The sequence below is a fragment of the Barbatula barbatula genome, assembly GCF_947034865.1.
Source record: "Barbatula barbatula genome assembly, chromosome: 1".
NCBI lineage: Eukaryota > Metazoa > Chordata > Actinopteri > Cypriniformes > Nemacheilidae > Barbatula > Barbatula barbatula.
Window position 1 is genome coordinate 4,364,930 of NC_136766.1, and position 24,499 is coordinate 4,389,428.

At 38.3% G+C, this 24,499-nt stretch overlaps 1 protein-coding gene across 1 annotated transcript in view; it reads left to right on the plus strand.

Moving 5' to 3' along the window:
* Window positions 1-24,499, plus strand: part of LOC306898014 (ADAMTS-like protein 1) — a gene marked incomplete at its 5' end in the record, with an annotated part of 83,759 nt that overhangs the window by 31,799 nt on the left and 27,461 nt on the right. The window contains 6 exons of the mRNA XM_079463216.1: window positions 14,070-14,197; window positions 17,957-18,002; window positions 18,372-18,608; window positions 18,886-19,012; window positions 20,052-20,126; window positions 21,816-21,973. Coding sequence (XP_079319342.1) covers window positions 14,070-14,197; window positions 17,957-18,002; window positions 18,372-18,608; window positions 18,886-19,012; window positions 20,052-20,126; window positions 21,816-21,973 — 771 coding nt within the window. The remainder of the gene's footprint in view (window positions 1-14,069; window positions 14,198-17,956; window positions 18,003-18,371; window positions 18,609-18,885; window positions 19,013-20,051; window positions 20,127-21,815; window positions 21,974-24,499) is intronic.

A 24,499-nucleotide genomic window follows, 5' to 3' on the forward strand; every position in this document is an offset into this window, starting at 1 on the left:
TACCATTACTTTTAACACATTATAGACCTTGTGGGACGTGTTAGCGTTGGCCCGGGCTTCCATCCAGAGATTGGTTTCCAGTAAAGCTTTGACATTCGACTGAAATAATGTAAAATCAGCATTAACATATTCCCATATTACACCACAAAACTCAACATCTGTTTTGTAGTAGCGGGTCCTTGTGACACTGACAGGAAAATGTGCTTCTTGCTGGATTACAATGAATATCACTGGAACAATTATTTGATGTCGGTAGAAAGACAGCAACGTCCTAACATTGTCATTGATCTAAGAGTGTCAAAGAGTCAAAGAGAAATATATGAAACATACTTCCAAATCACCGCGACAGGTTTATCCCACATTTATTTATAAACATGTGGGTAATAAGGAAGGTTGTTGGCTATTGACGATAGCTAATGACATCATTGATTTGAAGGTTGGGCCAAAACCAACAATAAGGGTTTGTGCACAACCATGGCATGAAACCACCCAACTTTTTAAATATCAAGCATTGATTCTCTTTGTCATATTTATTCGAAGTGGCTTGAAAAGTCTGAACAGTGTTTTTGACATTATCAGTCTCGTAAAGATGCATCGTGAGATGTCTTGGGTGTGTGTAGAAGTCGGTGAGGTTTTTAGATGTTTGAATGGCTTCCACCCACCTTTAAGGGACAGTTCACCCCAAAAGAATTCATTATTTACTTAAATGTCTTTGTTCTGTTGAACACGAAAGAAGATATTTTGAAGAATGTATGAAAGCAAACAGTTCTGACGCACTTTTGATTACAATTGTAATTTTCCTACTATGGTAGTCAATGAGGTCCAAGAGCTGTTTGGTTACAGGCATTCATCCAAATATATTTCTCTGTTTTCATCAGATCAAAGAAATGTATACAGATTTGGAACAACTTGAAGGTGAGTAATTCCTGACAGAATATTTCCCTTTAAAACTTGTCAACAATCACAATTTCTGTGATGCACTTGGAATAAAATGTCATGTGTGGAAAAAGTGCCAATTGTTGTGTCTTCCAGCATTTTCCTTTTGGCAGGTCACACATTTGTTTGCTGTAATGGGTTGACAGAATGGTGCATAACTCTTGTGTGTCCACAGAAGTATATTTTCCAGGTACAGAATTGGATGCCACAGGTTTCCAAATTTCCACCTATTGTTGCCATGTATTTTCCATTCAGAAGCGCTTTTTCCTGAGTAGTGTGTTGGATTTATGTCTCTTTAATGTCACAGATGTCTGTTTACATTTATAAGCTGTTTAGTTGTTTCAGCCTCATTTTCCACGGCTTTTCAGTGATGTCAAAACTGGTGTAAGCAGTGCATTTGAGAAAACCCACTTGGTAACTGGATAGCCTCCATAGGTTTCTTCACAAGCTGTCCATTCTTTATTCCCACAGTCGTGTAGCTTTGGAGCACAACTCATCCAGGTGACGGCATCATTGTTGCATTCTTCAGTTGGTTTATGTACCTAAATGTTAGCTTTGATGTCACTTAATTGCCAAACTGTCTCATGTCATAGCAGCTCATGCAGATACGGTATGTTGTTTCAATTACAGCAGGACAATATGTTGTTTTTTCTCGCCGTAATTTCATTAAACATTTGACTGTGAACAGAATGAGGTCAGGTGAGTTATGCTTTGTGGAAAAGTCTCTTCTTTTTTAACAGTAGTAAGATATTATTATTTCGTGAGAAAATGAGACTTGCATTAGTACAAAAGCCATTGCTTGCTGATGTGTAAGTTAAAATTGCAAAAAAACAAACATATTATTTAGTATCATATAAGTTTAACTATAAGTTTGTTTTACAAATTTATTTAATAGTTTATCTTTTATAATTAATGTTTATTAATTTTAGTTTTTTACCAGATGCTTTTATCAATAGCAACTTACAAATCAAAGAGCATTCAACATTTTCCCTAAACTTGCTAGTTTTCCTCAGCCAATGTGGTAAAATGAATTAAATTTTACATGATGATTGTTTTTAACAATTCCTGACTCGTGTCTTGAAGATGTGGATCACCCAAAAACAAAACGTCATTTATTCACCCTCACGTCATTCCAAACCTTTCTGACCTTTTACTTCTGTGGAACACAAAAGAAGATATTCGGAGAAACGTCTCAGTGGTTTTGTGTCCATACAATGGAAATCAATGGGGGCCAGTGTTGTTTGGTTTTCACAATATGAATATTAGGGTCCTTAAAAACATTTTTGGGGAAAATTATGCGCTCGGGCCGCTGCAATTTCCTTCGTAGGGTGTTATGTTCATTTATTTTCTGTTCTGTACAAGCTTTTTTCTTCTTGTTTGTTTACTTTTCAATTTGGGTAGTTTTGTATTTACTAGTATATAGTAAAAGCGTCCAGTCACAATGCAGTTTACAAAGCCCTTTTACTTGATAGCTTTCTCAAGGAAATACACAACGTTTACATTACGGGAGGCCTTACTCAGAAGGATACTCCCTCCGGTGCACGGGATTTCTGTGCCTGCCATTCACAAACAAACGATGGTGGGCTCTGCGCTGGGATCATTTCAGCTTTGTTTCATCAACTCAGAAATGAGCTGCTGCTATCGCCCTGCACTTACCTTAATTCACTCCAACCATTCTGATCCCAAAGGTCTCAGGACTGAAGGGGCTTTGTGTGTACACTAAACATACTCCATTCTGTCCTCTTCCTCCATGGTTTCGTGTTTTAGGCAATAAGATAATATACCCTCATATTCTCTCGATGGCCATCAGTTTGGCTCATTGACTAGAGGGCAGCAGGCATTCACGACCGCACGTCTCCCACGAGAACGCTTTCATGCTCGGCCTGATGAGAAAGAAACCGTTCTGGAAACCTTGCCCTTAACTTAACCTCTTACTTAAAGACTAAATCAATGTGATCCAATGCAAATTCACAAGATGGTTGGTAAATGAGGTATAGGGGTCATACTGTCATACACACATTTGAAATACGTCTTAGATCTTGTGTCTGAAAGCCTTGGAATGTTGTCAAGACTTTACCTTTAAGAGTTATAAAATACAATTCAACAGAGATTTAGATATTAAGGAATAGATATTGAGAAGTAGATAAAAAAAGCAAAGAAAGACTGAAAGTATGCATAAAAGCTATGAAATAAAATCATTTTTCTCATTCGGAACCTCTAATGGAGACATTTGTGAGATTTTTGTTGAAAGATTTAGGTTAAAAATCTGAGATGCAGAAGATTTATGCGAAACTTTCAATAAGTTCTCTATTTAATGTCATTGTTTTTGCAGAAACATTTAAGAGATCTCAACTGTGATTTACTATGCCAAATATTATATAATATAAATATGTATTTGGGAAGAATTAAGAAGAAATGATGTGAAACATTAGTATTGTGTTAAAAATACAAATACGCATGTTTTCATTGCAGTATTTAAGGTCGAAAATGTTGCATTGCATTTGTTCCTAGTTTGTTCCGTTTTCATTTTCTATAAATTATTTTTATTATTAAATGCACATAAAAACACAATATCTTTATCTGGAATTTGGCACAAATGTTGTCAGTAGTTCCAAAATATTTACCTAAACGCATACCGACAGTATCAGAACAATAATTTGGGAGTGGTGTCTTAATTCTTTCCAGAGCTGTATATACAGAACGGATTGTGTTTGTATGTACCCCAGCCCTGAATCCAGAGGGGACTAATCCATCATTTCTTGTTTGTTTGTTTTGAATATACAGTCACGCCTGCACAATGCTCACGGCATCTATCATACAGACTGCACCTGACAATGTCTCGATGAGCGTTTGCAAACTTTACAAACGCGCGCATTGTAAAAAAATTGAACACACGCATGTGTAAACATCTGATGGGTGTGATAAGCAGCTGAGTTAGGAATCTGTTCAGCATCACATTCAGGCGGCGTGCCGCTCCTCCCCTGCTGTTGCTTTCATGACTGGTGTAGGGTCAGAGGTTTGAGGAAGCCTTTGAATTTACCTCACAAACATGTTTCAGGAAATTGAGGTCATGTGTTCTCGCTAGATTTTATTTACTTTCGCCGTTTACACTGTAGAAGTGGACGTCAGAAACAAATTGACCCATCTTGAGGGGTGTGATGTCAAGAGAGGGAATGTGCTGTGTTTGTGGATTCTTGCCTGGAGGTGCCGGTCACTTACCGTGGTGTTTGTTCGTCCTACGTGGAATACAGGCCTGGAATGTGTTTTCTGTTGAGTTGTTTATGAGTGTGTAAATCTGTCATCTTTGGAATACCAATAAGGTCCCGCTGTGGGAAAATGCTTTTTTTTGGTGGTGACCATTTAAAAAGTCCTCAGTTTCCCAGAGTGGAGTTCTCAACTGTGCTTCATTTAAGCATAACAAGTTAAAATACATGAAGAATATGGAGGTGTAAATGAATGTAGTTTGTAAAGGTCAAATAATCTGGATTTGGGTACATTTAATAGGAAATGTTTGAGTTCATGTTGAGAATTTTCAATAATATTGTCTTTTGATTGCAGACTTGACAAATCTGAGCTCAGTTTGAGACATTCTTGAGATATTGGTTTTCTGACTTCTTTTGTCAAGAAAGACTGTCAGGAGTCTTAAGCATCTTTTTCCATTTGCTCTCCATTAAATCTCATTGATGTCTTGGACAAATATTGTAAGGTCCAGTGTATGAAATTTAGCGGCATCTAGTAGTGAGGTTGCACATTGCAACCAACGGCTCACTCCGCCCCCTCCCTTTCGAAGCACTACGGTGGTTGACACAGAACCAAAATGTTGCCACGTTTTCGCTTCTTTGCCGAAGGAGATGACGTCTTTACACAACACGCATTCGAAGATAACAAAATGCTTTATTATGTAAGGTCTTTATAACCTCTGAAAACGAAGTTATGTATATTATATTGCATTTCTGTCGATAGATACTCCAAAAAATTGGGTTCGGTTTGTTATACATGCTCATGTAGTTAAAGTTAAAACATAGGGTGTGAGGTACAAAGAACGTCACGGTAATAAATGCTTGAAAAAGGTTCAAGAATTACTCGTCCAAACCTTTAGTTGTGGTTCGTCAAAGTACCTTCGTATTTCTATAAAATCTATTTATGGCACCATCTCTCTGTAAATATACAGAAGAAAGATATCTGTTACAGAATTAATATTCCATGTTCTGTCATTCTTTATTTGTACGCTCTCTCTTTAAACCGCCCCAATGAAATGAATGGGATAGGGTGTCACCCAAATGAAGTTTTTATTTTAATCCTCGGTTTTGGAGGTTTGCGGTTGACTTCTGCAGCAGGCTGTAAAGTTTCTTTCCTGGTAAAACATTTTATGTTGAAGCCCCGGAAAGCTTTTAAATTATGACTTTGGTGTGAATCGCAACCTGAGCACATGTGCCGTTTATTGGAACGCGGTCTATCCCACCCGAATTGTTTTACTTTTCTCGTGGGAGTGGAGCGTTGGATGAAGGCGAGGCGAAACCTCAGATCGCAGAATGCTGAACTCTGTTTCTTCTTCTGCGCTGATGTTCACCAAGTGGTGCATGTGTATATGAGTATTATATTGATATTGAGGAACTCCATACTCACCCTAAAATGCTAAACAGAGACTTGGCGACAACATAAATAGGTATTTTTAGGGCTGGTTCACACTGATCCGACTTGCAACAACAGGGCTGACTAACAGTACTGGTCCAAAAACACCCGACAATTATTTAATTTTGTTGTTTCTCGGAGTTTGTTGAGCTAGGCATTGCATGTTATCAGTAATCAATATCAAATACCGAAGCACATGACACATTATGCACAATACATTTATATGTATTTAATATAAAAATAAAAGCAATAGCATTGATAATATGAAGAAGTGTTGGTGGCCTTTTTTCAGGCTTTTAGGCAGGAAGATTAGTCTACAAGAGGTGTCAATCACAGAGCTCATTTCCTTCATTTCGCTCTTTAGGCATCCGAGCGTTTATTTTAATTTGGCAAATCCACAAGTATGCGAATGCCCTTTGGACTCTGAAAGGAGTATGTATACGCCTGGAATGAATATGTTTGTTATCCGTCTCTGTATTGTGATTAGAGTCGCCGACTGTTCGTTTTGGATCTGGTCACAGTTGTTTGAGCTTTAATTCAATCGTAATTATGTAGCTTCTGATTCGCCGTTTTATTTGGGAAAGGTTTTCATTTGAGATGTAGGTGGTAACGTGCCACGGGGTGATTTTTCTGGGGTAATTTTCTGTGAATGTAGGAAAGCATTCCTTTATATTTCCAGAACTTTTAACTCATCCACCAAATGTGGGCAATAGTTAACTAATGGCTAAATAATGTGTCTTCATAATGTGACCGGCTAACGTAGTGTACATAGCATAAAGAAAACAATAGAACCCTGTCCGAGACAAAATAGAAAAAGTAATGGTTTTAATCGTTATAATGGAAATTCACATTGTTTTTAATGGGAAGTATAATGGTGTCTGCTGGCATGTGTTGGGTTTTTTTGGATGTTATCTAGCAGATGGGAACCATAACACACTACAAAGACAATTTTATAATGGTCTTAATGGAAAATACTTATGGTTCAGAATATTTTTTAATGAAAACCACTTGAAATTCTGTGATGTTTCTATTGGTTTTCTTATTGTCTCTGCTGACTATAGAAACCCAACAGAAACCAATATAAAATACCTTTTTGTAGTGTGTTTTGGGCATGATTCCAAAAGGATTTAACATCCCACCAATAGAATCCATCACATACCTGAAGAACCATTCAAGTTTCCATTAAAGCCAGTACAAATCCCTTTAAAACCATTATAACTTTAATGTTTTTTATTGTTTTGTCAGCAGGGGAACAAACATAAGAAAACAAATAGAAACATCACAGAAATTTGAATGCTTTCATTTAGAATACCATTACAACCCAAAAGCTTTAACCATTTAAACCATTACATAATGTTTTTGGCATTATACCAATAGGATTAACATCCACCAATAGAATCCATTACAAACAAGCAGGCAGCAAAACAGTTTCCATTACAACCATTACTCTTTAAACCCATATACTCATTTAATGCTTTCTATTGTTTTTCTCTCTATTGTTTTTTTTGCTGAAACCATTAAGGAAATAAAAAAAAACTAAAACACAGGCTTTCCTGGGGCTCAGTGGTCCAGGGGTTAGAGCATGGTGTTAGCAATTGCCAAGGTCATGGGTTTGATCCCCAGGGGATTGCACATACTTACATATAATGTTTAGTATAATACAATGTAAATTGCTTTAGACAAACACGTCGACCAAATGCATAAATTTAAGTTAATAATGGTTTTTAGAGACAGCACCTCAAGATATTCATCAACATTTTTGTCGACATTCTTTTTCTGTGACAATTTATTTGCATTATGTGATAATATTTTGTGACTTTCTTAGAAAACAATTTTTTTTTATCTAGAAAGTCAAATGGAATGCGAAAACTTTGAAGCTCAATATCTCAAAACTGCTCAGAGTGCAAATCAAACCTTATAATTCCAAGGTGACGAAATGTCCAGTAAATACCAAATTCCCATAGTTAAAGTGAACTGATCCATTCATGCAATGAATGTCGATCTGGACCAAAAACTTTCAACCTAGAAATACTATTACTCCATCCCATTTCTGCACATCTCCAACAAATGAGGAACTATACGAAATACATACTTTGAGTTCTTCACTGAAATCGCTGCTCTTTTCCCATCCCGTCGATGTATTTTTAGCCTAACCTTTTCCAATGAATCCCAGTTTAAAGACCTGAAAACTGTCCCGTGGAGAAACATATGGCAATATCTTCCCATACCGCCCACCCCCAACAAAATGTCCTTAACCTAAGCAAGCAGATGTTATGAAAGAACTTCATTGAAGTTCCCAGATATTTTTTCTTTGTGCTGAAAAAAACGAAAAGCGAAGTGCTCTAATTTAGGCAGCAGATATATAGCCCTGGCTTGATGAGGCTGTTTCATTTCATTCGAATGGGTCATGCAATATGACCGACTTAAATAGCAGCACGGCGAGCGAGCGAGAGAGAGAGAGAGAGAGAGAGAGAGAGAGGGGCAGTGGATTAGCATGTGGACATTTTCAATGATTTTGTCATCTACCGTTTTTTTTCAAAGGTGACTAGTTGTGCTGTTAGATGTCTGGAAGACGGGCCAGAACTTACATTAACTGGAAGCAGAGATATTTTGGGGTGATTTTCACCAAAAAAACTGAGGGGCAGGGAGAGAAGTCCAGTCAGGTTGAGACCGAGAAGAGCATAAAATACTGGAGGGATTTGAAGGAAAAACAGCAGCGAGCGTGTGTGAATGTGTGAAAGTGCAGTTGGAGTGAGGTTGGTGTTTGCTTTAGCGTGCTCGACCGGGGCCCCTCTGATTGGTTGGCAGGTTGGATTGGGGGCTCTTGGGGCTCCATACCCCCTCTGATTGCTTTGGTTGAGGGACGAACAAAGATGAGAAGAGAGAGAGAGCCGGCACAGACTTGCGGACAGCAGAAGTAGGAGACCACGCGACATGCTAACACTCACACACGCTCTCTGATAACCGCACGCTGGGACCGGTCTCCTCGCATCCCCGCAGGGGTCATGGACCAACCCACTGTCACTGCTGCTGCTGTATTCCTCACTTTTCTCATTCTCCAGGTATAGTGAAATGGTTCAATTTCTTTTCTTTTTAGTTTTTTCTTAAATTAAGCAAGTTGATTTGTCCACCCAGAAACAAGATGTTTTACTCAGAGATTGATCTTTCAGAACTCCTCCAAATCTCTCTCGGGCAAAGTTGTGTTTCATTTAAGTGTCAGTCTTATTTCTCCTAATATCTGGATGTGGGTCAATTTGAAGAGAAATGTTTAGGTTCATGTTGAGATCTTTAAACCTATTGACTTTTAACTGCAGACTTGAGAAATCTGAGCTCAGTTTCTGACATTGTTGAGATCTCTTCTGAAACTCTAATGGAGACATTTATGTGACATTTGGCTCTTTTTCTGGGGAAATATCTGAGATAAAGGAGACTTGAGTTTCCATTTGGTCTCATTGATGTCTAGGAGAAAGAATTGAGATATTAAAGAGATCACATCTGTGATCAATCGTTTATATGGGTAACTTTGATGTTTAAGATATGAAGGATTTTAGACTAGTTTGGTATTGTTTATTTGAGTTCGATTCGCCACTTTACAGTGGGTTTAGATTATAGCTTTAAATTTAATCTTTGGCACAAAAGCAGAAATATTTGTATGCATTTTAAGACTTTTTCTGCGTTTTATACAGTATAAACTATGAAAGTCAAGTTAATATTTCATTTGACTTTTTTCTCTTGTTTATAAAATCTGAAATCTGATTTGCCAACTACTAGTTCAGTAGTTCACTTAAAGGGACAGTTCACACACAAAATGAAAATTCTTTCATTATTTATGGAACCCTCATGTCCTTTCAAACCTGAATGAATTTGTTTCCTCAAAAGACGATTTTTTTAAGATCAATGGCAACCAAAGAACATTGACTTCCATCGTATGAACACAAAACCACTGATACACATCTCCAAATATCTTCTTTCGTGCTCCAGAGAACAAAGAGTCACATAAAGCTTTTGAACAATATGGGGTGAATAGATCCTGCCAGATTTCTTATTTTCTGGTGAACTATCGCTTTAAGAAGCCACTGTCTCTGTGTGATGACTAAATACAGCGTGAGGAGTTGAGAGGCAGGCAAGAGCTTAAACAGATGTGAGCTAATCATATGACTTCCCAATTAAATAAAGTACATACCGTGTATATTGATGTAACCCTGGGTCTGTGAAAGTGAGCATTGTGCTGGGCTCTGTAGCCCGTCATTGGGTGCTCCTTGAGCAAGCAAATATCCTAAATCGATTTCACAAGTCCTGTTGAGTTCTTCCTTTTCCAGCGTGGTTCCTTCCACCATGTGGGATTTCATCTTTCTCAAAATTATCTTTTATATCACTTGAGTGTAGGATACAGGGGCTTTGAAATGGAAAATTTGACACATGCTGGTATAGAAAACTCGGGAGGCAGAGGAGAGGAAAGGGAGGGTTGTTGGTTCATGTGAGGGTTAATTTGGCATGTAAGAGTTAAAGGGACATTCACCAGAATCAGGCATCATTTATTCACCCTCATGTCATGCCAAGCCTGTATATGACTCTTTCTTATGCAAAACACAAAAGTAGATATTTCGCGAAATGTCTAAGTTGATTTGTGTTCATACAATGGAATCAATGGGGGCCAATGTTTGGTTATGAACATTTTTATAAATATCTTCTATTGTGGTGTGCAAAAGAAAGAAAGTAACACAGGCTTGGAATGACATGAGGGTTAATAAATAATGAAATCATTTTTATTTTAGATCTATGTCTGTCTTCTTTATTGTATTAACCAATTGTAATCATTGGTTTCTTGCTTTCCTTACCTCGAAGGTGTCACTACACTCTTAAAAACAAAGGTGCTTCACGATGCCTTAAAATAAACTTTTTTTGTCTAAATGGTACTATAAAGAGCATCTAACATCAGAAGAACCGTTTGTTTCACAAAATAATCTTTGTGTGTTCAAAAAAGGTTCTTCAGATTATACAAAGGCAAGGAGGAGGTGGTTCTTTAAAGAACCTTTGACTCAATGGTTCTCTGTGGAACCCAAAACGGTTCTTCTATGGCATCGCTGTGAATTACCTTTTCAGCAGCTTTATTTGTAAGAGTGTAGTACTCTAGAGAGACCTCAGCACAGTCTCAGAGTGCCCGTGGGTACATTTTTCAGCGAGCGCTCTGTAATCGAGTGAAAACCTTTTTATAGGGAGCTTGGTAACCGTTGGAAAGGAAGCTTCAAATCCGAAGCAAGGTTTATTTATGTGAGCTATATTTGGTTGGTGATTCTTTGTTTAGTATGATTTTGTCTATATAGTCCGTCAACAATGTTTCATTCCTAGAATGATATTTAAGAATTGCAGACATTTAGTCTGTTTATACCTTTCCTTCTTGATAATTTGTATGAATAATGAGGCGTTTTGCTACCAGGCCCAAGAAAAATAATCCGACACGCAACGTTACCTTGCATCTCCTTTCTTCACCATTTTTCATCCCTAACTAAACAATATGCCATGCTGTTGGGAAAATGTCTGAAAACCTTAGCGAAAAAAAGTTCTCCGAAGCAAATATTTGCACCCGGAAAGTTTTTATATCCAGAGCAGGTGTTGGTCACAGGAGTTCTGCATTACAGAGTCCTTTCAAGGTTTCGTGAAAGTGTCAGGGAATTCGACGGGACCCCTCCAGTCTCGCTGCCCGCATGTGGCTCGCATGAATACAGAAAAACAGGTGCTTTAAATGCATTCCTATTTGGTCTTTCACACACTCGCATGGTCCCCATCTGTGATGTTGGCGTATGCTGAAATATCCATTATGTTTGCAAGAACTAGACGCAATGGCTGTGTTGGGGTGTTTTTCGGGTTGCAGGACGACCAAAAATAGTTGGCACCCCCGAATTCATCATACAAGACTCTTTAGTTTCTTTTTTTCTTTTTTATAGAAGATGGTCACAAAAACAAAGGTTTGCCAACGGGGTCGATTCATGTCCTTATCGAACCCATTGACCCATTGACAACCCAACACCACATTTTGTCCATTTAGACACCTGACCACGAACGGCTTGAAACGGTAAAAGAGTGATAAGTCCCGCATTGGGTTTGGATCTGGGCTTTCTGGACTCTCTCCAAAAGCACTCCTGCTGCCCCGTTGGTTGTCGAGACATGCCTGAGATGCACGTCGTCCTTGCGAGTTCTGAATTTATCTTCTCATAATATTGATCTTGGAAGCAGATTCGATACTTATATCTTCTCTCTGCCAAATACTTTGCTGAGCAATTATAGCGGAGAAGGAACTTGGCTGGAGCTTTTTAAGAAAGGCAAAACATTTCTCTACGAGAAGGATGACTCTGACATCTGACAGAAATATGCCGAATGAAACATGAGAGCTTCCGCCATTTCCTCACAGACCTTTTTCATTTCCATTCACATTTGTGCACGCACCAAGCTGCTGCTTTTTGGTTCCGAATACACTTGCAATTGTGAATTATCGGTTTACTTTTGCATTTTGTTCTTAAACTTTCATATAGTAGATTACATTAAAATGGCAGTTAAAGTTGTGTTAAGATGAAGGTTGGTCTTTTACTTGGGATCTCATGCACGCTTTGTCAATTCTCTGATGGGTATTTTTCCTCAAATTCTCAGAGGTTAAACAAAAAATGGCTATGAATGAGTCTATTATTGATATAGAGGAAGAGAGAGCGTAGCAAAGCTCGGATGATTCGGTCTGGGAGGAATTGGTTGAGAAACGCTTCATATTGATTGAAGTCTTTTGATCGAAGACTTTGCAGATGTGAACACGGTTTGAAATCTCTTCTGAAATGTTAAGTGGAGACAGTCTCCAGCAGGAGTCTCCGATGGATCTCCATTTATTCTCACTGCTCTCTGAAAGAAACAGTTGAGATGCGTTGTTTTTCTTTTCAGAACAAAAAATAACTTGTTATTGCTGTTCGTGTTTAAGCTTTGGCATAATCTTTCTGGTCATTTAGATGTGGTTGACTCTTTTGTTTTTGTAAACCGAATTTGTAGCATTAAGCATTTAACCACATGCATTATTACAGAATAGTCTGGACGGAAAGGCATTGAGGTTATTTGTGCTCATTGTTCCTGTCAGTATCAGTTTTGCATTGGCATCTGTGAGGAGCTTGGCATCAGCTTATATTGCATGTAATGTACCTGCATTTTAAAGTTTAGTGATGCAGCTGTGTCAACTTCTCTTTTATTGCTGTTTTTATGTTGTTTTGGACAGTGACTGATAGTCTCCCCTAAATGTTTTCCGCTGTAGCTCTCAATTTTGGGTTAGAGTAAACAGCCATGATTGCTTCATCATCCTTTTTTATCCATAACTAATTCTTTATATACTGTTATGTGTGTCTGTGGTGGCTCTGGGAGGCATAAACAACAGCATTTTGTATTCAGATCAATTGAATACGCCCATGGCTTCCAGATAATAATGCATCCAACAGTTGTGTTGGTGCTTTTTGATATATTACTTTATAATGCAGTTTCAGATTGGTGCATTAGTCCTGATGGAAGGGATAAGGAGAGACGGCAGCTCTGGAATGAACATGTTATCATTGCTTCTATTGCTACGATATTGGTTTTTAAATGTTCTATTTTTGTTTTATTATAATTTTATTTTTTATTTTCAATTAAGTTTTATTTGTATAGTACTTTTAGTATACCTTTTAGTAATTACGTTATGTCATCGTAATCGTATTATTTATTTTGTTTATTTGTATGTTGCTAAGTTTAGTTTTTATTTGTTTTGAGGTATTTACTTTAGTGCCTCGACTTTACAGAAATAATCGGAAATACTGGTTTAATAATATATGTAAATAAAGTTACATTTAGAAATAGTCATATTAAATAATAAATAACATTGAAATAAATAGTTTTGGTTAACTTTAATAACCTTTAAGTACAAACATGTATTTTCTATAAGGTAACTTTGAAATGTTTGTATTTTTAAAATTACTATACCAATAAATGTGATTATAAATCCATTTAAAGTGTTTATTGTCATACGCCCAGTGAGGAAACAAGTTTTCCTGAGCAATGAAAATCTTACTTTGCTGTCCACAATGAATGCAAAGACAGCTATACACACACATACACAAACTATACACGCATACATACATACAATGTAAGAACAACAGTTTAGTCCAGTAAATCACTTTTTAGTATTGAAATGAAACTTATATTTCATTTGTACAATGACAAAATAAAAAAATAATATCTATTAAAAGAGAATGAATGTATACCGTATTGTTTCTCCATAAATTCACGTAAAATATATTGAGATAAATTACACCTGTCTATGTGAAGTGAAAAAGATAGGGACACATCTGGACTAGATCATTGCACAATAGCCCCAAAAATTTAAATAAATCACTTTTATGCAATCTATTCTTTACACAAAGATAATGTATACAGTGTACATTATGTGTTTATTTGTTGATTCATCGATTCCCTTCTCCTCTTGTTCTTTCCCTCCTTAGAGTTCTCGGACAGCACGTTCAGAAGAAGACAGGGATACGCTTTGGGATGCCTGGGGAACATGGAGCGAATGTTCTCGTACCTGCGGAGGCGGAGCTTCTTATTCACTCAGACGCTGCCTCAGCTCCAAGTATGCCGCTTTAGCATCTTCTATATTATAATTCACCGTGCGACAGTGTTTAATATATCAGGAAGTTCATAGAATACGGTCAACACTCCACAAATACACTCCATAAGTGAATGATCTTCAGGGATCTGGTAAACATGTGTTCACCTTTAGACTCAGCTAAGCAGAAGATAAGCTATCAAAGTAATGGTGTATGTATCATTGAAAAGAGTGATTTTGACCGTACAAACTTTGCCATTATTTCAGTCCACGTTGCACTCAAACCTCGCAAAACTCAAATTAAAGCATCGTGAAAACATCCATGGACAAACTATCAATACTGGTGAGCTGTAATACTTTTTTCTTCAGCTGTGATCGGTGTTCGATTGCTAACCATCCATCTCTGCATGATAAAAGTCTACATGTCGCTGTTTCTCCATAGCTCACCCCCGGCAAAATGACGTGGAAATCTTCCAAGTCTCTCTTGCATTGTAATAGAAATACCTCAAATATATTTTTATAAGACTGTTTAATACTCCTTTAGGGTCAACAGAGAGATCTATTGTGTTCCCCCTAAAAATGGCTCCAGTCTCGTATTTTAGCAGACAACGTGGCTGGTAAAGCTTGATTATCAACAGTGCATAAAGCATGTCCAATAAATCTCTGGCCACTTTTGCCCAGTTGAGATTTTGAATGTCCACTTAAGTCGGATTGGTGGAAAGAGGTGGTTCAAATAAACGGGGAAAGCAAATATAAGGGGATTGCCGTGGCACGCGAGAGCATATTTTCCATAGAAATGCTGTCACGTTTATTGACTTGAATTCCTATTCAGTGATCTCATACGTGCCACACTTGCACTAAATAGGTCTCTAAAGAAAGAGGTCATATGTGCGTCACCGTGTCACGGTTTGGCGAGGTTGCAACAAAATCTCTCGCCGAAGGAAATGAGAAATCTTGAACAATCGTTTATCTTTGGCCCTCATTAAATCGTGACCTTTGCGAAGCGTCTCATATTGTTGGGGTCTTGTCAGCAGGCGTTCTCCGCAAACTGTACATGTTTGATACAGTTCGGCTGATAAAGAGAGAACATTGTTGTTTTGTGGTTGATTATGCAGAGAGATTTTACATTTTGGCCTAGCTGTGTGCGAGAGCTTCGTGTTGAATAATCGGGCGAGGAGGGCGCTGTGAAACTGACCCCTGCTTATCCGTGTTATGAGCTGTTTGAGATTCATTCTCCGAGGTTTGTGGTTTGATGTCTGAGCGCGGGGGGCATTGTTTGGATAGGAAAGGGTTCCTTACATACAATGTGAGGAAAACTGGCTACAATTGCCAATAGGACTAGTAGGGCGTTAATGTTCTTTTAAGGACTCACATCTTTCTCACTTATTAATCAAAATATATTAAAGTTTAATTTAAATGAAGATGCTCAATCGTGACATATTAAACATAACATGTTTACATGAGACGAGAACAAGTTTATTTATATGCCACTTTTCACAATGTGCATTGTTCCAAAGCAGCTTTACGGGTGAAAATAAGTAAAAACGAAAAACGCAAAAAAAGGTAAAACACAGCACAGTACATGGTGTTCTAATACACAGCACAAACGATGCTCTCGGGCACAGTAGGTGTCACGACTTTCAAGGAGAGATCGAACCCAAGTGAACACAAACCTTTGAACAAAATACAACCAACAGAACATTTAAATCAAAATGTTACGAATATCTTTAAAGGAGCAATGTGGAGATCGTAGTGGTTTTCCTGTGGCTCAGTGGTTAGAGCATTGCGCTAGCAACGCCAAGGTCATGAGTTTGATCCAGGGGATTGCAAATACTCAGATGCAATGTAAGTCGCTTTGGATAAAAGCATCTGCCAAATGCGTAAAAAAGTGTGGTGGCATCTAGGGGTGAGGTTTTGAGTTGCAACCAACGGCGAAGCACTACTGTGGCTGACACAGGACCAAGATGTGGTTCCTTACCGAAGGAGATAACGTGTTTACAAAACGCGCTCTGTAGAGCAGTTTAGGGCTACTGTAGAAACAACATGGCGCATTCTATGCACGGGACCTTCGGTGTATATAGATTAAATAGCTCATTCTAGTGCATTATGTAAGGTCTTCATACACCTCTGAAGACACAGTTATGTAAGATAATGATATGTGTAGGATTTTGATATAAAATAAAACAAAGTGCATTCGGAAGTGCTTCTCAGTCAGTGTTTACATTTTGGGATGTTCTCCGGATGTTGTACCACCTCCATGGTTGGCTCAAATGTGGACATTTCTATGTTAATCTAACCCAGTGGTTGGTGAATCGAAGCCATTTCATTTGTCATACTAAAAACCCCTATGAGTAAAAACATCCCTGTAATGCCGTAGCTTGTCATAAGTTATTTCTCCCGAAAATGTCACACTGTCAAAGCAATCACTCAGATGTCCCATGTTCATCACATGCTGGTTAAACATGTGCTGAAGTGTGCCAGCTCCTGAGAGGAAGATATTTCATGCATTCGAAACCACTAATATAAACACAATTCATTCATCGTGGCCACGTTTCACAGAGCTCGCACATTTTACATGCATTCATGCAAAAGCGTGCGTTATGGGAACGTTGCCGTTACATTTGATCTATCATTTGGAACATTCATTATTTCAATAACAAGCAAACAGGCATTATGAGGATTTATCTAAGGTATAAAACTCGACCGGCATGCATATTTGAACCATGTTTTTTTACTCTTATTGATATTGTGCATTCTAGTTTGTCTCTGTGAATTGGATCTGTGCAAGTAATACTATTTGGAGTTGTGCAATGTGAGTCCCGGAAGTATCAAAGCGTCTGTGTATGTTGGTCTTCATTCAGAAGTTACGTGTCCGTTTAGTCTTTGGAAACCAAAGCAGTGTCATGGTATTTCCATCACATTTGACTGTAGTTAACGCCACATTTGTTGTTTGGGGGTTGTACCGGTCTCCATCTTCTCTACCTGTCTTTAGCCGGGGCGCTGCGTCGTATTGTTTGTCTTGGCACGAAGAGGTGTCTAGATGTGTCACAGATATAATGTCCTTACCTTGCTGCATAACTCGAATAGCTTCCTCCATTTTGTCCTGAGGGAAAGCATCTCGTGGGATTAGATATTCGACAAGGTTTGGGATTAATTAAAACATAGGAATTTTAAGGATGTGACTGAAGTCGAAGTCTTTGATGCAGTACAATAAGAAGGCAGCCCTTGTCATCCATCTCTTTTCGCCTTCAAGCTCAAAGTAATCCTGAAAACACTTCATTTAAAAATAAGAATAATGTCTCCCACTGAGGGAATAGATTAGTAGAAAATGTGAGTTTTGTTTATTGGATGGTGTAATGTTATCAGCCTTAAAAGAGCAATGTGGACATTTTAGCGGCATCTAGCGGCGTGGTTGCAAACTGCCCTCAACGAAGCACTACGGTGGCTGCACATAACTACGCGTTTTTGCATATTTGCTAAAGGAGATAACGTATTTACGAAATGCGATCAGTAGAGCAGTTCGTCCGTTTAGGGCTACTGTAGAAACAACATGGCGAATTCCATGCAAGGGACCCGCGGTGTATGTAGATAGAAATAGCTCATTCTGAGGTAATAAAAACACAACGCTTCATTACGTAAGCTCTTCATACACCTCTGAACACATAGTTATGTATTGCATATTGCATTTTGGACAATAGATCCTCCAAAAAAATAAGAAACACTGAGGTTTTAATAAAGCTTTTTAATTGTCGAATTTCATGAAGAATTCTTCTTTCTTCTCAGAACCTGTGAGGGACAGAATATCAAATACCGCACGTGTAGCAATGTGGTAAGTGAACACACCTGCATTCCCCCTGTTTAATATATTATAGACTGTGAGGGTACAATGGTAACAGATGTTGATATATACTATGTAACTGTATGGTTCTACAATAGCACCATGCATATAATAGTCCAACAAAGCATTTTATTTTTATTTATTGAAATCATTTCAATGTCTTGTATCATTTTTGGAGTTTGACGTAATTTGCCCCTAAACCATGTAAAGATAAGTACACACATTTTATCGCCAACTTCTGACAACTTCTTTAAAGAGATAGAGTTGCATCTTAATATTCTGTCATTCTTTTGCATAATCACTGACTGTGACCGTTCCACGCACCAACCTCACATTGAACTGTGTTTTATTCATTTTCAGGACTGCCCGCCGGATTCAGAAGATTTCCGTGCTCAGCAGTGCTCTGCTCACGCTGACGTCCGCTATCAAGGTCGATATCACGAGTGGCTTCCTGTGGATAATGACCCTGAAAACCCCTGTGCCCTCAAGTGCCGGGCTAAAGCCACAGGACAGGTTGTGGAGCTGGCACCTAAGGTGCTGGATGGGACACGATGCTACACGGAGTCTCTAGATATGTGCATCAGCGGCGCATGTCAGGTCTCTCCAACTTTCTCTCTCTTATCAATTAAGCATGTTGTTTTTCAAATGAATCACTACTGACCTATTGTAGTTTTAATAGAAAATCACTAATACTCTGATAATAAAATAATTGCATAAAATAATAGATAACAGTAATAACAAATAATGTACTCGTTTATTTTTATTAATATTTATGTTATTTTATTTGATCATTATTGTGCATGCAGTAATACACTTTTTTTACATTTAAAACCTTAAAATAAATGATCACATAGTTTATTTCTCTCATTTTCAGATTGTCGGCTGTGATCATGAGTTAGGAAGCACGGCGAAAGAAGACAACTGTGGAGTGTGCAATGGAGATGGCTCCACATGCCGACTAGTGAGGGGACACTACAAATCCCAGCATGCCACAGGAAAGAGTATGATTTTTGTTCTTCTTTGATCTTTCATTCCTCAATATGTGATAGTGTTTATTGTACTGCTATTTCATATTATTGTAACACGTTTTAATGTCCCCGCCAAGCTTCCTAAACATTGGTCGCACGCTCCTATATGATCCAAACAAATCTCACGCAGATGTGCTTCATTCGGTTGTTTTAACAGTCGCGTGTGATTGATCAAGCCTCTACACACCTGTTTAATGCTTCAAACAGAGACTTTGTTAAGTGTACTGGCCTCACGGAAAGGAAATGAGTTTCAGTTCTTCCCTGTAGTCTAGAAAGAGCCGGCTGTAATTGATAACTCCACGTGCCATTATGTTATTTCTGGTCATTGAGCGGTGCATTTCGCTGCTTCTAATGTGAGTGCACTACGTTTGACACGGCCGTTAGTAATGTTTAATTGTCCGTGAAGTGATGTATATGGGCTGCTGTGGTAAGACGGGACCAAAGACTCATTTGCGATTCGTTTATGCTCACGAGACCTAGATTTCTCGCTGTACTCTACTGTCACTGTTTCTTCAACAGTTCCTTAAAGGTCCAGTGTGTGGTTTTTTTGGAGGATCTATTGACAGAAATGCAATATAATATACATACTGTATGTCTTCAGAGGTGTATAAAGACCTAACATAATGAAGCGTTATGTTTTTATTACCTCAGAATTTTATATTCCTATCTACACACACGCCGCATAGAAGTCGCCATGTTGTTTCTACAGTAGCCCTAAACGGACAAACTGCTCTACAAAGCGCGTTTTGTAAATACGTTATCTCTTTCGCCAAATCTTAGTCCTTTGTCAGCCACTGTACAGCTTCCAAAGGGAGGGGTGGAGTGAGCCGTTGTTTGCAATTCACAACCTCACCGCTATATGGCGCTAAAATCTACACATTGCTCCTTTAAGAGAAATTAAAATGGACACAAAGACATTTGTTGGTTTCGAGTCTAGACTTCGAATAGAAAAACTGAATATCATTTTCAGTCGTTCCGCTCCCAACCTCTCGACTCTCTTGTCTTTCCACAGCTGAAGACACGGTGATCAGCATACCGTATGGAAGTCGACACGTACGCCTGGTTCTCAAAGGCCCGGATCACTTGTGTAAGTCTTGGTAGGTCCAGGGGCTTCCATTCAGAACTGAGAAGAAAGGATTTTTATTGCTCTTTTTTTAAATAAAAGCTATATTAGTAACAAATTCTCCAATGGATCTTTCCAGTAGAAGCCACTTATAGCAATTACCAGTAAGGCTCAGTTTGTTCACCTGATTGTGGCTGGCCAGTTGTGGCACCAGACGTCCAAACATTATACTCCGGAGATGGATATTGTATTTGGGGGGAATGTAGATTTGACCCCCTGTTCTACACAGAGCAAGACATTTACCGGGATGTCACTGGGAATGTCAAGACTTTGGCTTTTTAAGTCCACAATGTGCCAAATGTCTCATGCTCTTTTGTATTTGTACAACACTCATCTAATATTTTGTATGTTGTGGTTACAAAGCCTTTTCATCGTCAAATTTGCATAAAATTATTTAGAAGTTTGCTTGCTTAGAGCAATGAAATGCTAATGAGTTTATTGTTTGGAACAACGGACATATTTTGTATATTATTGAAAACATTTAAACAGGATTTGTTCAAGGCCTTTTAAGCCAAACAGATCTCCGGTCATATGGAAGAAAAGTCCATTATGAGATGAGATCCGTCTTTTAAATTCACATTCCTTTAGCAAATGCACAATGACAACGCATTATGGAGTTGTTTTGTTTTCGAGTACGCAATTGTTTTGAAAAAGCACAGCTCTGATTTATATCTGATTTGAGGAGCTATGAAGATCTGACATACGGTAATATCGCACACATTTTCTTAGAATTTTCTCTAGTTGTATCCACTTGTTTTCTGTATTTTCTGTATTTGTTTCCACAATTTCTTACGCAGAAGATCTCATAACAGAGTTATGGACTTTAACACTTTCTCAACCATTGACAAGTTATCTCGACATTTAAAATCGAACGGTTCCCCGCCAAAGACGAGTTATTGCGGCAAATCAGTGTTTGTACTGTTGTACAGCAGGTGGAGCTGTCACACATCTTTAGAAAGAACGTATATATTTGATCTGTTTTTGGGGTAAATATTTGATCTGTTTTTAATAATAGTTTTTAATCTCATCTGGGCGGAGTCTTTGACAAAAAAAGCAAATTATCTCAGCTGTTTAATTAAAATGATTTTTGAAGAAACCTACCCACATTTAAGAGGTGATAAACAATAACGGAGAACAAATGAAGATAGAAGAATGGTTTCTTTTGTTTAAAAGCAGAGACTTTCGTTTGATGTATTATTCGTCCATATATCCATTACAGAAAATGTACTGTGAGCCATCACATTTTAGTGAAAATGTTCAAAAATGCTAACGCTGATAGGGAAAAGGCTGGTGGGGAAAGAGTTAATCATGATTATTTCATTTTAATCCCATGAAAATGCGGCTGTGATGGATGTACGTACAGACTGTTCAATGGGTTGTAATGTTGTTTACCTCTGTGTCGATCATTCCGCTGATGAAACTTAGAAAATATGTTAAAACTTAAATAAAAAAACATTGCGGCTTTGAGTTGATGGAATAAAGTCAATGGAATAAAGCAAACTGCAATCGTTAAGTGGGTTCATGGGGTCTTTTTTGACAGTGCAGCTTATTGAAAAATCTCTATTATCTACTATCTTATTTATTACAGTAAAATGAAACATGGCATCTACCCTGACCAAAGTTTAATCCGATAAATTGACCTCTTTCTCCTAGATCTGGAGAGTAAGACCTTGCAAGGCGTGAAGGATGAACTCGATCTGGATGAAACCAAGCAGTACGTGTTGGAAAATACCACGGTGGACTTTCAAAAGCTTTTGGATAAGGAGGTCTTGAGGATAACCGGACCACTCGGAGCCGACTTCATTGTCAAAGTAAGACGTGGCCTAATAAGCATACCCGCGTGGATCATGTATAGGTAGAATTCAGCCCCAAAAGGAGCTCTGCTGTTTATGCTGCCATTTACAGGATTTTAAATGCATCAGACACTATAATCCCCAAACCTCATAAAGAGCAACACTCTGCGGTGCTTTTAACGGGTCAGAACGGACGTGCAAAACGTTCTTTGGACTTATCACCTGTTATAAACTCAAAGACTTCGATTCGGATGGCAATTACCGCACGACCTTGATGATGGTCAGAAAGCAGTAGGTAATCCGGCCAGGATTTTTCGGACGGCATTAAAACCACCAATGTACCCCTGTGAATGGTGAAAATATCATACGTCCCAATGAGAAACAATTACAGTCCGAATTGGGGTATAGTCAGAGTGGTGGAAACATTGTGGGCTCATTCCTAGAGTTTCAGAGAAGCAATTGTTCGAAGCATACGGGAGTAATTTCGCCCAATACCATATGCCAGTCAATCTGGATCAGGTTGACTTTCCTCTGGATTGAAATCCGCTCTGATCATGCACATTCCCCAGATCTTCTGTTGATTGTTTATTTTTCGACCATGTTAAAGTAGACTCAGACCTCTTTGACTTGGAATGCTGCTTGTTTCTCTTTTTGTGGTCTTTTAAAGGAGGATGAAACACTGGCGGCAGTGCGTTCTGATGCATCTGCCGCTCTGTGGGAAAGATTACAATTTTACCTTCCCGCTTGGTCGAGTTCATTGCTAGCTTATGAAGCTTTGGGAAATCTGTTTCACCTTTGTATTTGACATATTTCGTAGATTTTAACGAGCTAGTTTTCCAGATTACCTGGTGACAATGGATGCAGTTTTTTTTCCAATGTATTGTTGAGAGAGTGCAAGTGGACAAATCGACAAATCTAACAATTGGTTTTAAATAAAGGCAAAAATCACCCAAAAATTTAAAAACCCTTTACTCACCCTCATTTCATTCCTTTCTTTCTTCTGCAGAACACAAAAGGGGATATTTTGAAGAATTTTGATAACCAAGCAACATTGGTTCCCATTGACTTCCATTGTATGGACACAAAACCACCGAGACATTTCTCAAAATATCTTCTTTTGTGTTCCTCAGAGGAAAGTATACATGAAGGTGAATAAATGTTGCCTTATTTTTTACCATCCCTTTAACTTAGAAAATATCTATATTTGACCCAACCGTTGCATTTGTCCTTATTTTAACCAACCAAAGGTTGAAACAACCCAGGCTTTCTTTTGAGCGTACAATTAAAACACAGACATCTGCACTTTTAACCGGATTTAAATCTTTTCATATAATATTTTCAAGCAGATCACACCTACTTTTGGACATATACTCTCAATGCTGCGCACATGGAAAACCCAATGGATAATTTGGCACTAGCTCTCTGGAATCCCCTGGCATCTTCACATACTTCTCATCCCCCAAAACCTAATAGATACTTATACTGTATTCCTGGCTCGTATCCTTTGTCCCACCGATTGGTTTACAGTTTCACCCATTGTGTGTGACACCCTATATTCATGTGCTGGCCATCTTAGATATATAGAAGCACAAAAGAGAGGATAGACGTTCAAACTGAAACCGTCCACGTTTGGAAAATGCCAGTGAAAACAAGTCCTCCCACATCTCCGAAACACGTCCAAATAACACAGTAAATAGGAATGCAGGAGACAGAAATCTGAGACGTAATAAGTGCCTAATTTTCTAATCTGACACCAGGACGAGAGCCAGTTTATGGTTCTCGGAGAGGCTCCGCATAGTGGAAAACTCATTAAAAATGGCAAGACAGTCGTTCCATTGTAAATAAATGTGTGAACGGATGTTACATTTCGGTCTCTTTTAACCGTTTCTATTAGTGTGCCGAATTACAACCTGCAAAAGTGACAACATCTAGCTAGTTAAAGGGAGTATTCACCCAAAAAATGAAGTTCTGTCATGAATTACCCAACCTCAAGTTGTTCCAAACCTGTATAAATTCTTTGTATGAAATCACACAAAGAAAGATATTTGGAAAAAGGCTAGCAACGGAGATTTCTGTTTTATTCCTAAATCCTTCAAGATTTTTCTTTTGTGTTAAACAGAACAACAAAAAAACTTCAATTTCTTCCTACTATGGTAGTCAATGGTGACCCAGAAATCTCAGTTGCTAACATTCTTCCAAATATCTTTCGCTGCGTTCAACCAAACAAAGAAATGTATACAGGTTTGGAACAACTTGAAGATGGCTTATTCATGACGGGTAAGTCATTTTTGTGTGTATCCCCTCAAAATATTGACACTTTACTGTTTCAGCTAATTGTATGGTAGAAATGCTGTTTAGAAAAAAACTTTATTTTCTGACAGGCACAGAACATCTGTGTCGAAGCGTGCTATGTAATTTAACCTCGTATTGGAAGTGCTTTGAAAATCCCTCAGATGGGTTGAGTTTCACTCATTGAGCGCGATGAATGATTAGGATCCAAAAAATGGCCTCCGGCGCTTTGTCGCGCAACCCATTTGGGATTAA